At 19.1% G+C, this 16,520-nt stretch overlaps 1 protein-coding gene across 1 annotated transcript in view; it reads right to left on the bottom strand.

Moving 5' to 3' along the window:
* LOC135202212 (uncharacterized) overlaps window positions 1-16,520 on the bottom strand; it is a 103,297-nt gene that overhangs the window by 83,444 nt on the left and 3,333 nt on the right. Inside the window, exons 2-4 of the mRNA XM_064231468.1 lie at window positions 5,422-5,647; window positions 921-1,054; window positions 102-272 (exon numbers count right to left, since the gene is read on the bottom strand). Of these exons, the coding sequence (XP_064087538.1) occupies window positions 102-272; window positions 921-1,054; window positions 5,422-5,647 (531 nt within the window). The remainder of the gene's footprint in view (window positions 1-101; window positions 273-920; window positions 1,055-5,421; window positions 5,648-16,520) is intronic.

Raw genomic sequence — 16,520 nt, 5'->3', positions numbered from 1 at the left:
TTAGTTACATGGCATCGTAATTCTCCTATTTCAGATTCATGAAGTCAGCATGTTTTGAAAAAGAAATAAACATTACACCGACACTTTTCTCTCCAACCGACCTTATGTGTGAGATTGAAAGTGCCGGAGCCGATGACATCAATTGTGGTATTCGATATAACAAGTCCTGTCCAGGCGTGGAGTTGTCTCTTGCTGAGGGTGACAAATCCTTCTGTAGCGACTGGGCCTTCGAAGGAGTGTATGACTGAATCCTCAAAAACCAAATATCTCATCTGCAAAAGTAATAAGGAACAATAACTCTCGCGTTATAATCTTAACGCAATTCAAACAAGCTGTATACATGTAGATACACAAAGGCCTATGGAAGAGCCAAAAAAGGTCTGAAAAAGGTGTTTCGCGTTGAGTTAAAGATACAGGAATTTTAGGATAGGATATTGATGATTTATTTATTAGAATGAAAATGTAAAAAAAAAAATGAATAATGTGCATGTTAAACAGCACAGAAAAATTATTTCTAATAAAATATAGTGCATTTATTTTAATTTTCGTAGGTGAAACAAGGCTCTGTTTGACCGTAAATTTGTGTACGTTTTAATTTATTTGGTGTACTGAATTTAGGCTATGTTTCTGTTCAATTATTTTGCGTGTCCACTCATAACTGAGAATATATGAACTTTAATTTGTGTCCTTTTTATTAGATCCTTGTTGTTAGTATGTAGCACTAAGATATGAGTATTAATGACGAAGACCGAGTAAGCTGGAGGTCAGATCACGCCTTGATTACTACCGTGTGCTTTCAACCAATATTGAGCTACATAATAGAGCAGCAAAAGACGAATTTTAACGTATTTATGAATGTATTTCAAAAAAGCGTTGGTGATAAAGATTTAAGTCTGAAGAAACTTTGCATATTAACGAACCTCTTCCATGTTATGCAGAACACCTGAACGAAAGTTGCCAACTCGACTCTTCTTGATCCTCAGTCCACCTCGCGTCCTGTTACGAAGGAAATATTTGGGCACTTCCGGCACATAACAGTCGCTAATACCCACTCCTGTAGATGCAAAGATAGATTTATTTATTTTTCTGTGCACCTGATAACAATGGAACGTCAACCTATTTTAAAGATGTAAATAAAATGGTCCGATGAATCAGCCGTTTTTTAAAGTTGGAGTCCGAGGTATTATATTGAAATTTACACTAGACGCCCATGAAGCTTTTTTACAATTCTGCCAGCTATGAAAGTTTCATTACAACTTTAGTTTAAATACTGTCAAGATTTTCTGAATGTTGTTTGTGTGTTTCTACAAAGTCTGCCAGCTATGAATATGTCTTTACCACTTTGGTTTAAATACTGTCAAGATTTTCTGAATGTTGTTTGTGAGTGAAAACATACAGTGATTCCACACTGAGATTCCCAAGATTGTATTTACCATCCTTCTGTTTTTAATCACCAGTTACGTGTACAACAGTTAGTTTGAAAGCATAGTCTACAGCAAAAGGAAAGTGGTCTAAAACTATTTTGATTGTATACCTGAAAATTCTTTGTTTATTGCAAATACGCCCGTCATTACAAAGCCTTAGATCACACGAAGAAATTCCCCCTTGGTGTAAGTTATCCCCAAGGTATGGTGAATTACATATGAAAAGATACTTGTTATATAGTATTTGCAGTCATACAAAAAGTCTCACGTTGCATGTGAAAAAATTCATACTTATCCACGCATTACAAATTGACCAGTCAGCTCTCATAGTAGATGCGGGTTGATATCGTTTCTAAGAGCATAACCTGAATTATACAGATACAGGGTGTCCATAAAGTTCTAGTACCATTTTGGCCAATAGATACTTGTAACGGTACTGGGACTTTATGGACACCCTATATATGTTCCAAAGAGTCAATACCTTTTTATCCCCGTAGACTTTAAGAGCATCACTGACGACAGATATCAGACGCATGTTTAGGTGGTGGGGACAATGAAGTGAAAATAAAAGATTATATCTATAAACATCTAGCTCCCTGCTTCATCAGAGCTGTAAGAAAAGGTAAACAAAGACAGTCGAATAGGATAGAAAACTGTAAGGACTGAATAAGAACGTTAAAGGATAAAGTCGTACGTGAAGCATCTGAGAAAAAAAAAACATAAATTAATATCTTCTAGATCTAGAACGTCATTATTTATCTTCAAACTTGACGCCTCAAAATCTTTGAACCAGTGATGAAGAAAGTAAATGTTCCATTACATATAAAGAGGTCACATAATAGAAGATCAGTTTAAAATCGTCTTAGGCTCCTAAACTAAATCAAGTTCTCTCTCTCTCTCTCTCTCTCTCTCTCTCTCTCTCTCAAAATGAAAGAAGGAAATCAATGTCAATAAATAGGCTGCAGACATATTAACTACTTAGTGTCTGACGTGGGCGTACCGATACAATATAACATATATATATATATATATATATATATATATATATATATATATACAGTAAGTCCTCGGGTTACGCTGGTCTCGACTTACGATGTTTCGTGGTTACGAACGCGCCCCATATATAAAAATAATATTTTGCATCGTTCCGTCTTACGCGGTTTAGCGTCGTAAGCAACGTAAACAAACGCGAACTAGTTCCGGGCGCACGGCGGAAGAATACGCTTTGTGGGGGAGAGGACGGCGTCGCTTCGCTACGCTCATTCCTCGCCCATACGCCATTTTGGTTGTTTACACTGCCTCTCTCTCCCTCGTGTTGTATCGTTTTTGTAACTTTTTGCTCTTTGTTATGGCTCCCAAGCGCAAGGCGGACTCTTCTGATGGTAGTGCATCGAAGAAAAGAAAGGCCATCACCATGGAAATTAAAGTGGACATTATAAAGCGATCTGAGAAGGGAGAAACGCCAACAAACATTGGTCGCTCGCTTGGCCTTAGCCGTTCGACCGTTGCTACCATTATCAAAGATAAAGAGCGCATCGTTGAACATGTGAAAGGATCTGCTCCTATGAAAGCGACAGTGATAACTAAGCAGCGTAGTGGTCTAATAATTGAAATGGAAAGGTTATTGGTGCTTTGGTTGGAAGACCAAAATCAACGGCGTATCCCAGTCAGCCTTATGGTGATTCAGGAGAAGGCGAAAAGATTGTTTGAAGCGTTGAAAAAAGAAAAGGGGGAGGGAAGTGAAAGTGAAGAGTTTGTGGCTAGTAGGGGTTGGTTTATGCGATTTAAGGCTCGGGCCAATTACCATAACCTTAAATTGCAAGGTGAAGCTGCTAGTGGGGATGAGAAAGCAGCGAGTGAATTTCCTAAAGCGTTGTCTGAGATAATTAAGGAGGGGGGTTATTCTGCTCAGCAAGTGTTTAACGTAGACGAGACAGGTTTGTTTTGGAAACGTATGCCTAACCGCACTTACATCGCCAAGGAGGAGAAGTCAGCACCCGGTCATAAAGCCAGCAAGGAGAGGCTAACTTTACTTCTTGGGGGTAATGCTGCTGGCGACTTCAAACTGAAGCCCTTGTTGGTGTATCAGGCTGAAAATCCAAGGGCACTCAAGGCCATTTGGAAGGGTCAACTACCAGTAATTTGGAAGTCCAACAAGAAGGCATGGGTGACACTTGCAGTGTTTGAGGACTGGTTCGTAAACCATTTTGTTCCAAGTGTGGAGCGGTATTGCGCCTCCAAGGGTATCCCCTTTAAGGTGTTGCTAGTGCTGGACAATGCCCTGGACACCCTGCCCAGCTGGGAGACTTCAACCCTAATGTCAAGGTGGTTTACCTTCCACCTAATACCACGGCCCTTTTACAGCCTATGGACCAAGGAGTGATTGCTTCGTTCAAGGCCTACTACCTACGAAGGACAATTGCTATGGCTTTACAGGCAACTGAAACCAAGAAGGACTTGACTCTGAAGGACTTTTGGAAATCCTACAACATCCTTGATGCTGTAAAGAACATTGCTAATTCCTGGGAGGAGGTTAAGCAAACAAACATGAATGGTGTCTGGAAGAAAATTTGTCCTCAATTTGTGAATGATTTCCATGGGTTTGAGGACACAGTTCAGCTAGTTGTCAAGAACGTTGTTGCCCTGAGTAAGGAAATCAATTTGGAGATGGAGGTTGATGATGTTACAGAGCTGCTGGAGTCTCATGGCGAGGAGTTATCTGCTGAGGACCTGATACAACTGGAGAAGCAGATAATAGAGGAAGAAGAAGAAGCACCCACCCCAGAGCCTAAGGCTTTCACAAGGCAGGACTTGATAAGAGGTTTTGCAGAGTTGCAGCAAGCGTTGTCAACTTTTGAGGCTCAGGATCCCAACTTGGACAGGTTCACTAGGGTTTCCAGAGGCGTCATGGATTTGATGCAGTGTTACAAGGAGATCTTGGATGAAAAGAGGTCGCTCTCTGTTCAGACTAACCTGGAGCAGTATTTTAAGAAGGTAGAGAGGCCTGCAGGAGATCCTGTACCCTCTACCTCAGCTGCCTCTGCTAATCCAGACTCGCCTGCCCCACAATCTCCAGCACCTTCTGAATGTTCTGCTAACCCAGACTCACCTGCCCCAGTATCTCCAGCACCTTCTGTAGGTTCTGCCTCACCTAAAGACTCACCTTGCCCCAACATCTCCAGTAGTATGTTCTGCCTCACCTCAAGAATCACCTGCCTCAGCATCTCCAGTACTAGTATGTTCTGCCTCACCTCAAGAATCATCTGCCTCAGCATCTCCAGCAACTTCTGGAGGTTCTTTTTCTCTTCACTAACCTCCCCCAGTCTCTCCAGCACCGCAGCTTCCTCTCCAGTGTGCAAGCCAATCAAACTAATAAAGGTAAGGAATTGTTCTCTCGTTGTTATTGATAGGTATTTACATTAAATCATGTGGTATTTTTTCAATGTTCCGACTTACGCTGAAAATCGTGTTACGACGCATCGTAAGAACGGATCAACGTCGTAACTCGAGGACCCCCTGTATATATATATATATATATATATATATATATATATATATATATATATATATATATATTCTTCTGTTAAAATAGGAGACATCTCAAGTATAAAAGGCCCATTAAAACAATCTGGTTTGAAGCTAAGGACTATATTTCGATGGACTAACTTCCACCCTTATCATTGCTTGATAAGGGCGGAAGTTAGTCCAGCGAAATATAGTCCTTAGTTTTAAACCAGAGTGTTTTAAAAGGGCGTTTTACCTTTATGTATTACCAACTCATGCAGTCATTTTTTGACGGCTTGTAAACACGCAGACATCGCTTTCAAAAACAATAAACTCTCACATGCATTACCAACGAAAGTCTTGAATTTCAGAAACAATAAACTCTCACATGCATTACCAACGAAGGTCTTGAATTTCAGAAACAATAAACTCTCACATGCATTACCAACGAAGGTTTTGAATTTCAAAAACAATAAACTCTCAAATGCATTACCAACGAAGGTCTTGAATTTCTTGAACTTGTCGGTTTCCGGGTCGGGCATGGAGTCGAGCACGAGGGTACCAGCTCCCCAGATGTCCAAAGCGATGGAGGGCGACTGCATCAGCTCCCTCAGGAAGCCCTGGGTCACGTTGACTCTGGTCGCGTTCACAACCCTGACGTAGGCGCTGCCCAGACTCATGTTACGGAATGGATACAGCGCTTCGTTGAGCAGAACATCCTGTAATGTCGGTAGGCAGTGAGTAAATAAAAAAAAAAAAGCAGGGATGACGTAAATTAAATTCAATGTTAAAATCATGATATTCGGGATCAGAAAACTCAGTCAAGTACTTGGATTAAAACACGGAAAACATTATTATTATTATTATTATTATTATTATTATTATTATTATTATTATTATTATTATTATTATTATTATTATTATTATTATTATTATTATTATTTATTTATTCATTATTTATCTATTTATTTTTGGGTATCACAGTCCTCCAATTCGACTGGGCGGTATTCATAGTGTGGGGTTCCGGGAGGTTGCATCCTGCCTCCTTAGGAGTCCATCACTTTCTCACTATGTGTGCTGTTTCTAGGAACACATTCTTCTGCATGAGTCCTGAAGCTACTTCAGCCTCTGGGGTTTCCAGATTATTATTATTACTATTATTAACATTATTATTATTATTATTAATGCTCTTTGAAACATCAAATTAAGACACTGGAACAGAAAGAGCTCAGGATAGGATTACAACACCACGATTGTTTCAGTTCCATACACACAGTTTTTGCATTGCTTTTGCTTTATGATTCTAATACAGAAGATTTTCCTATGGTTTCCAAGTGATTTTTCTTTGCAATAAGGTTCTCTAATTGAGGTGCTTTCGACTGAAGTTGTTCGCATGAGCACAATAGCTAGCTACATTTGGGCTGCCACAAACTGACGCAATGAATGTGTCAAAGGGGCTTCCTTGCATTCGACCACAAACGAAACCAAACCAATAGAAAATAGTTACGATTGTAGGAACAATTCCCATAGTAACAAATGGAACAACCTATCTGTCTTTCTATCTCCCTATTAGTTATTATTAAGTTATTATTATTATTAGGTTATTTATTATTTATTATTATTATTGATTATTATTATTAAGTTATTATTATTAAATTATTAAGTAATTATTAATTAATTAATTTAATTATTAATTAATTAATTAATTAAGTTAATTGATTAAGTTAATTAATGTTAATTATTAATTACTAAGATTATTCAATTATTGAATTAATTATAATTAATTAATTATTAATTATTAATTAAAATTAATTAATTATTACTTAATTAATTTTAAATTCATTCATTAACATTATTACTTAATTATTAAGTTATTATTAATTTTAATTAATTAGTTAACTTATTACTTAATTGATTAATTGAAATTATTAATTCTTATTAAGTTATTAAATTAAATTAAGTTTATTAATTAAGTTAATTTATTAATTTAATTATTTTAATTAATTACTTAATTATTATTAAATTTATTAATTTAATTATTAATTTATTATTAATTATTAATTAAGTTATTAATTATTAATTAATTATTAAAGTTATTTTGATTATTCAAGTTAATTATTAATTATTAATTCAAGTTATTAACTTATTAATTATTAGGAATTATTAATTAATTATTAATTATTAATTTAATTAATTAATTATTAATTAATTATTAATTATTAATTATTATTAATTATTGAATTATTAATTATTAACTTATTAATTATTAATTATTAAGATTAATTATTAATTATTAATTATTAATTATTTAATTTAATTAATTAATTATTATTAATTATTAATTAATTAATTATTATTAATTAACTTAATTAATTATTTAATTTAATTAATTCAATTAATTATATTTATTAATTATTAATTATTAATTAAATTATTAATTCATTATTATTAATTAAGTTATTTTACAATTATTATTAATTAATTATTATTAATTATTATTAATTAATTATTATTAATTGAATTATTTAATTACTTAATTTTAATTAATTATTAATTTTAATTTTATTAATTTAGTAATTTAAATTATTGAATTTAATTATTATTAATTAATTAGAATTAATTATTTAATTATTTATTAATTATTAATTTATTAATTATTTTTTTTTTAAAAAATTTTTTTTAATTTTAAAAAAATTTTAATTTATTTTTAAAAAAAAAACTTTAATTATTAATTCAATTAATTGAATTATTAATTATTAATTAATTATTTAATTATTATTTAATTATTGATTAATTAAGTTATTATTAATTAGTTACTTAATTAATTGATTATTAACTTATTAATTAATTTAATTAGTTATTAAGTTAATTATTACTTAATTAGTTAATTATTATTAATTATTACAAATTATTATTAAAATTATTATTAATTATTATTAATTATTACTTATTAATTATTAACATTATTAATTATTAATTAATTATTAATTATTAATTAATTATTAATTATTTAATTAAATTTATTAACTTATTAATTAATTATTCCAATTATTAAGGAATTTAATTATTAAGTTTAATTATTCAAATTAGTTAATTAATTAATTAATTATTAATTAATTAATTAATTTTATTAATTATTAATTATTATTAAGTTATTAAATTAGTTAGTTAATTATTAACTTATTATTAATTGGATTAATTATTATTAAGTTATTAATTAAATTATTTAATTAATTAATTAATTATTAATTAATTAATTATTAATTAATTAATTACTTAATTATTTAATTAATTAAGTTAATTATTTAAATTATTAATTATTAATTAATTAATTAATTAATTATTAATTAATTAATTAATTATTAATTAATTAATTAAATTATTAATTAATTAATTAATTATTAATTAATTTAAATTATTATTAATTAAGTAATTCATTATTAAATTAATTATTAACTTAATTTGATTATTTTATTACTAATTTAGTTATTAATTAGAAATTATTATTAATTAAATTATTAGTTAATTAAATTTAATTGATTAATTAATTATTAATTAATTAATTAAAGTATTAATTTAATTAATTAATTATTAATTAATTATTAATTAATAATTAAGTTATTAATTAATTAATTAATTAGTTAATTAACTAAGTTTAATTACTTAATTCTTAATTATTAATTAATTAATTAATTATTAATTAATTTATTAATTATTAATTTATTATTAATTATTAATTATTATTTTTATTAATTATTAATTAATTTAATTTAATTACTTATTAATTGATTAATTATTAATTTATTGAAGTGATTAAATTATTAATTATTAATTATTAATTAATTAATTATTTGGAATTATTAAGCATTAATTAATTAATTATTAATTATTAGTATTATTAATTAATTAATTAATTTATTATTAATTATTAATTAATTATTATTTTTAGATTAATTATTATTAATTTATTATTAATTAATTAATTAATTAATTATTAACTAATTTATTAATTATTTAATAATTAATTAATTATTAATAACTTAATTAATTAATTAATTAATTTTAATTAGTACACTTCATTATTCAACTTTAGTTAATTGAATTATTAATTAATTAATTAAATTACTTAATTAAATTAATTTTAAGTTAATTATTAATTATTAATTAATTATTGAATTTAATTAATTAATTATTAATTTTATTAACTTAATTCAATTAAGTTAATTAATTTATTATTAATTAATTAATTATTAATTTTATTATTAATTATTAATGATTAATTAATTTATTAATTAGTACTTAATTTATTAATTAATTATTTAATTTATTACTTAATTATGAATTATTATTAATTTATTAATTAATTAATTATTATTAAACTATTAATTACTTAGAATTAATTAATTATTATTTAATTAATTAATTACTTATTAATTAAGTTAATTAATTATTAATTAATTATTAATTAGTTATTAATGTAATTTAATTAGTTAATTATTATTAACTTTAACTTAAGTTAATTAATTTATTATTAACTTTAATTAATTCAATTATTATTAATTATTATTAATTATTATTAATTATTATTAATTGATTTTAGTTAATTAATTAGTTAATTAATTATTTGATGATTAATTAATTCAATTAATTAATTATTTTATTTAATTATTTAATTATTAATTCAATTATTAATTATTAATTAGTTATTAACAATTAATTTAATTAATTACTTAATTAATTTATTAATTAATTATTAATTTAATTAGTTAATTAATTATTATTAATTTATTATTAATTATTAATTAATTATTATTAATTAATTATTAATTATTATTTAATTATTAATTATTATTAATTATTAATTAATTAATTATTTAATTAATTACTTGAATTAATTAGTTAATTATTAATTATTATGAATTAATTAATTAATTAATTAGACTTAATTAATTAATTATTACGTTAATAGAATTTATTATTAATTAATTAATTCGTTATTTAATTTAAGTTAATTATTATTTAATTATTAACTTAATTATTAAGTTATTAAATTATTTTATTAATTATTATTAATTAATTAATTATTAATTATTAATTAATTTAATTATTATTAATTATTAATTATTAATTATTATTAATTATTAATTAATTATTAATTTTATTAATTTTATTACTTAAATTATTAAAATTTATTAGTTAATTATTAATTAATTATTAATTATTAATTAATTATTATTACATTAATTAATTATTAATTAATTAATGCTTAATTATTAATTTCATTCATTAAATTATTATTGATTATTAATTTAATTATTTAAGTTAATTAGAATTTAATTATTAATTAATTTATTCAATTATTAATTACTTATTGAAGTTATTAATTTAATTACAATTAATTAATTATTAAATTAATTAATTTATTATTACTTAATTATTAAATTATTATTAATTAATTAATTAATTATTCATTAATTAATTAATTAATTATTATTAATTAATTAATTATTAATTACTTAATGGTTTAATTATTTTTATTAATTATTTTAATTTAGTTAATTATTTCATTATTTATTATTTAATTATTAATTTTAATTGATTATTTATTATTAATTAAGTTCATTGAATTAATTATTGAATTATTAATTAATTGAATTAATTAATAATTCATTAAACATTTTAATAATTAATTAATTAATTAATTAATTGATTAATTATTAATTAATTATTAATTAATTATTAATTATTTAATTTGTTAATTATTATTATTTATGATTATTGAATTTATTATTTAATTAATTTATTAATTTATTATTAATTAATTACTTAATAATTTATTAATTATTAATTACTTAATTCATTTAATGAAAACTTTATTAATTAAGTTAAATTAGTAATTATTAACTTATTATTAATTATTGTTAAATTTAGTTAATTATTATTAATTTATTAATTATTATTAATTAATTAATTAATTAATTATTAAGAGTTAGTAAGTTATTCAATTGATTGGAATTATTATTAAATTAATTAATTCATTAATTATTATTAATTAATTATTATTATTAATTAATAATTAATCATAATTAATTATTAATGAATTATTAATTATTAATTAATTAATTTAATTATTGAATTAATTATTAATTATTAATTAATTAATTGAATTAGTTAATATTAATTATTAATTAATTATTAATTATTAAATTGATTATTAATTAGTAATTATTAATTAATTAATTAATTGATTAATTAATTAATTTAATTATTAATTAATTAATTTAACTTAATTATTTAATTATGAATTACTTAAATTAATTATTAATTATTATTAATTATTAATTAATTATTAAGTTATTAACTTAAATTACCTTAATTATTAATTAATTATTAATTATTAATTCAATTATTAATTATTTTTAATTAATTATTAATTATTTAATTAATTATTAACTTATTAATTAATTATTAATTTATTAATTCATTTATTAATTATTAAGTAAGGATTATTAATTTAATTAATTATTCTATTAATTACTTAAATTATTATAAGTTAATTAATTATTAATTAATTATTATTAATTAGTTATTAATTAATTAGTTAAGGAATTATTAATTATTAAATTAACTTTTTAATTAAGTAAGTATTATTCAATTATTAAGTTAATTATTATTAATTAATTAAGTATTAATTATTATTAAATGATTATTAATTATTATTAATTATTAATTTAATTATTAATTATTCAAGTAATTATTCAATTATTATTGAATTTAATTAATTTGAATTTTATTAATTATTAATTAAGTTTATTAACTTATTATTAATTATTAATTATTATTTGAATTATTAATTATTATTTATTATTGTTAATGATTAATGAATTAATTAATCGTTAATTAATTAATAATAATTAATTATTAATCAATTAATTATTAAATTGAATTAATTAATTAATTAAGGGATTAATTAATTAATGAATTATTAATTTAATTATTAATTATTAATTTATTAAATTAATTAATTAATTATTAAATTAATTTAATTAATTATTATTAATTTAATTAATTATTAATAATTAATTAAGTTATTGAATTAATTGATTTAATTATTAATTACTTATTGAATTAATTAATTAATTATTAATTAATTATTAATTTATTATTATTATTTAATTTATTCAATTTAATTTATTAATTAGTTACTTAATTATTAATTATTAATTAATTATTAATTGATTAATTAATTATTAACCTTATTCATTAATTATTCAAATTATTACAATTATTAATTATTAATTACCTTATTAAATTATTAAGGATTATTAATTAATTAAATTATTGAATTAATTAATTAGTTATTAATTAATTAATTAATTAATTAATTACTTATAATTATTATTAATTACCTTAATTAGTTAACTTATTATTAATTATTAAATTCCATTATTAATTATTAACTTATTTATTAACTTATTCAATTATTTATTAAGTTAATTAATTATTAACATTCAATTAACTTAATGAATTTATTAATAACTATTAATTAATTATTAAAATTATTCATTAATTAATTAATTGATTATTAATTAATTAATTATTCCATTAATTAATTAATTATTTCAGTTAATTAATTAATTATTAATTAATTAATTATTAATTACTTACTTATTAATTAATTAATTACTTATTCATTAATTTCATTAATTATTATTAATTAATTAATTTTAATTATTAATTATTAATTCAATTAAGTACTGATTAATTAATTATTCAATTATTAAGTTATTATTAATTATTAAATTTATTATTTTAATTATTAATTATTATTAATTATAATTTATTATTAATTTTAATTAATTATTATTCATTTTAACTTTTATTAATTTAATTAATTAATTATTAATTACTTTAATTAATTTATTAATTATTTAATTAATTAATTATTTAATTAATTAATTTAATTACATTCAATTATTAATTATTAATTAATTATGAATTTTTTTTAATTATTCAGTTACTTAATTACTTATTAATTAATTAATTATTACGTTAATTATTAAACTTATTATTTAATTATTAATTATTAATTGAATTACGTAATTATTAAGTTAATTATTTTTAAAAATTTTTTATTCATTAATTCATTCATTTAATTACTTATTAATTAATTAATTAATTATTTAATTACATTATTAATTATTAATTGATTAATTAATTTTCGCTTAATGAGTATTAATTATTAATTAAACTTTTTTTTTTTTAAATTTAAATTATTAATTAATTAATTAATTATTACGTTAAGTTAATTAAGTTACTTAATTATTTAATTAATTATTAATTAATTAATTAACTCTTATTAATTAAGAATTAATTATTAATTAGTTAATTACTTATTAATTAAATTATTAAGTATTAATTAATTATTAATTATTAACTTATTTACTTAATTATTAAATTATTAATTAATTCTTAATTAATTAAGTTAATTAATTAATTAATTAATTTAATTCATTGATTAACATATTAACTTAAGGTTATTAATTTCCATTAATTCATTCGTTAATTAACTTAATTAATTTTAATTTTTTAATTAATTTTTAATTATTTTTAAGTTATTTTTAATTAGTTTTAATTATTAAGTTATTTTAATTATTAATTATTATTAACTTAATTATTTAATTATTAATTAATTAATTTAATTAGTATTTAACTATTAATTATTATTAATTACTTAATTATTATTAAATTATTAATTATTATTAAATTTGATTGAATTTATTAGTAATTATTAAAACTTTATTAGTTAATTATTAAAAAAATTATTATTGATTAATTATTAACTATTAATTAATTAATTAATTAGTTAATTAACTTGACTTAATTATTAATTAATTCACTTATTAATTCATTAATTATTATTATTAATTATTAATTACTTATTAAGTTAATTAAGCTTAATTTGGATTAATTTATTATTAATTAATTAATTAATTAATTAATTATTAATTAATAATTATTACTTATTAATTCATTACGATTAATTAATTAATTAATAATGTTATTCAAGAATTACTTAATTATTCAAGAATTATTCAATTATTGAATTAATTGATTGAAATTATTTTTAAGTTAATTATTAATTAATTACTAATTATTTAATTATTAATTAATTATTAATTGATTAATTAATTATTAATTAATTAATTAATTATTAATTCTTCATTATTAATTAATTATTAATTATTAATTAATTATTGAATTTATTAATTGAATTAGTTAATTATTTAAATTCAATTAAGTTAATTCAATTATGAATTAAATTAATTTAATTATTAGTTATTATTAATGTTATTAATTAATTAAGTTTAATTATTATTAATTAATTAATTATTTAATTATTAATTAATTAATTAGTATTAATTAATTCCCTATTAATTATTATTAATTATTATCATTATTGATTTAATTATTATTAATTATTAATTCACTTATTAATTACTTAGTTAATTTATTAATTATTATTAATTATTATTGAATTAACGTTAATTTATTATTAATTATTCATTTAATTTAATTAATTATTAATTTTAATTAATTATTAATTATTATTAATTAGTTATTAATTATTATTAAATTATTAATTAATTATTAATTAAATTAATTATTCAATTGATTATTAAATTAATTATTAATTAATTATTAATTAATTATTTTATTAATTATTATTAATTCATTATTAATTATTACAATTATTATTAATTATTATTAATTATTAATTAATTTTAATTTAATTATTATTAATTATTAATTAATTATTAATTAAAGATTACTTAATATTAATTACATTAATTAGTTAATTACTTATTAATTACTTAATTAAGTTATTAATTAATTAATTATTATTAATTAATTGAATTAATTATTAATTAAATTATTAATTCTTATTAAGTTATTAATTATTATTAATTATTTAATTAATTATTAATTAAATTATTAACTTTATTAATTCACTTATTCAATTAGTTATGTTAATTATTAATTATTATTAATTATTTAATTAATTAATTAATTTTTAATTAATTATTAATTACTTATTAAGGAATTAAGTTAATTGAATTAAGTGATTAATTAATTATTAATTATTTCTTTCCAATTATTAACTTATTTAATTAATGTTATTAATTATTATTACATTAATTAATTAATTAGTTAATTAATTAATTAATTATTAATTAATTAATTACTTATTATTAAATTATTAATTTTAATTAATTAAATTAATTTATTCAATTATTAAATTTATTTTAAAAAGTTAAAATTTTTTTTTTAATTGTTTTTTTTTAAAAATTAATTATTGAATTATTAATTATTAATTATTAATGTTATAAGATTAAGGATTAAGTTATTAATTATTATTAATTTTCAATTATTAGTTAATTATTAATTACTTATTATTATTATTATTAATTATTAATTATTTTATTTATGTAATTAATTGACTTAATTAGTTGATTAATTAATTATTCATTAATTAAGTAATTAATGAATTATTAAAATTATTAATTAATTATTAATTAATTAATTAATTATTATTAATTTATTAATTAATTAAGTTAATTTATTAATTACAATTAAAATTGATTATTAATTTATTATTAATTGACTTAATTAAGTTATTTTAATTATTATTAATTATTATTCAATTTATTATTAATTTATTTTTAGTTATTGATTTAAGTATTATTTAGTTTATTGATTTAGTTTAGAAAGTATTTGAATTTATTAAAATTTATTACTTAATTAATTAATTAATTAATTAACATTAATTTTGAACTTATTAATTCATTCAATTATTGAAAGATTAATTGAATTTTAATTAGAATTAATTAATTAATTAATTAATTTAATTAATTGATTAATTAATTAAGTAATTATTAATTAATTCAAGTAATTAATTAATTAATTAATTAATTACTTAATTAATTAACTTAATTAATTTAATTATTAATTAACTTAATTTAATTAATTAAGATTAAATGGATTGAATTATTTTTAAATTTTAATTATTAATTAAGTTAATTCTTAATTAAAATTATTCAATTATTAATTCATTTAATTATTAAATTATTAATTATTAATTATTAACTTATTAATTATTAATTAGTAATTATTAATTATTAATTATTCAATTATTGAATTAATTAATTATTCATTATTAATTATTTTATTATTATTATTTATTATTTATTATTTATTATTTAATTATTTTTATTTATTCATTTTTTTATTATTTATTTAATTATTTAATTAATTAATTAATTATTAATTATTAATTATTAATTAGTTAATTATTACTTATTAATTATTAATTAAGTTAATTAATTAAATTAATTAAGTTAATTAATTAATTGAATTAATTAATTATTAATTAATTAATGAATTTTTAATTATTCAATTATTAATTATTAATTTATTAATTATTAATTATTAATTATTAAATTATTAATTATTAACTTTATTTAACGATTAATTAATTTATTAATTCAATTATTATTATTTATTATTCTATTACTTATTATTATTATTAAT

Source organism: Macrobrachium nipponense, chromosome 30 (assembly GCF_015104395.2).
Source record: "Macrobrachium nipponense isolate FS-2020 chromosome 30, ASM1510439v2, whole genome shotgun sequence".
Taxonomy (NCBI): domain Eukaryota; kingdom Metazoa; phylum Arthropoda; class Malacostraca; order Decapoda; family Palaemonidae; genus Macrobrachium; species Macrobrachium nipponense.
This window is presented reverse-complemented; position numbering and strand designations above follow the sequence as displayed.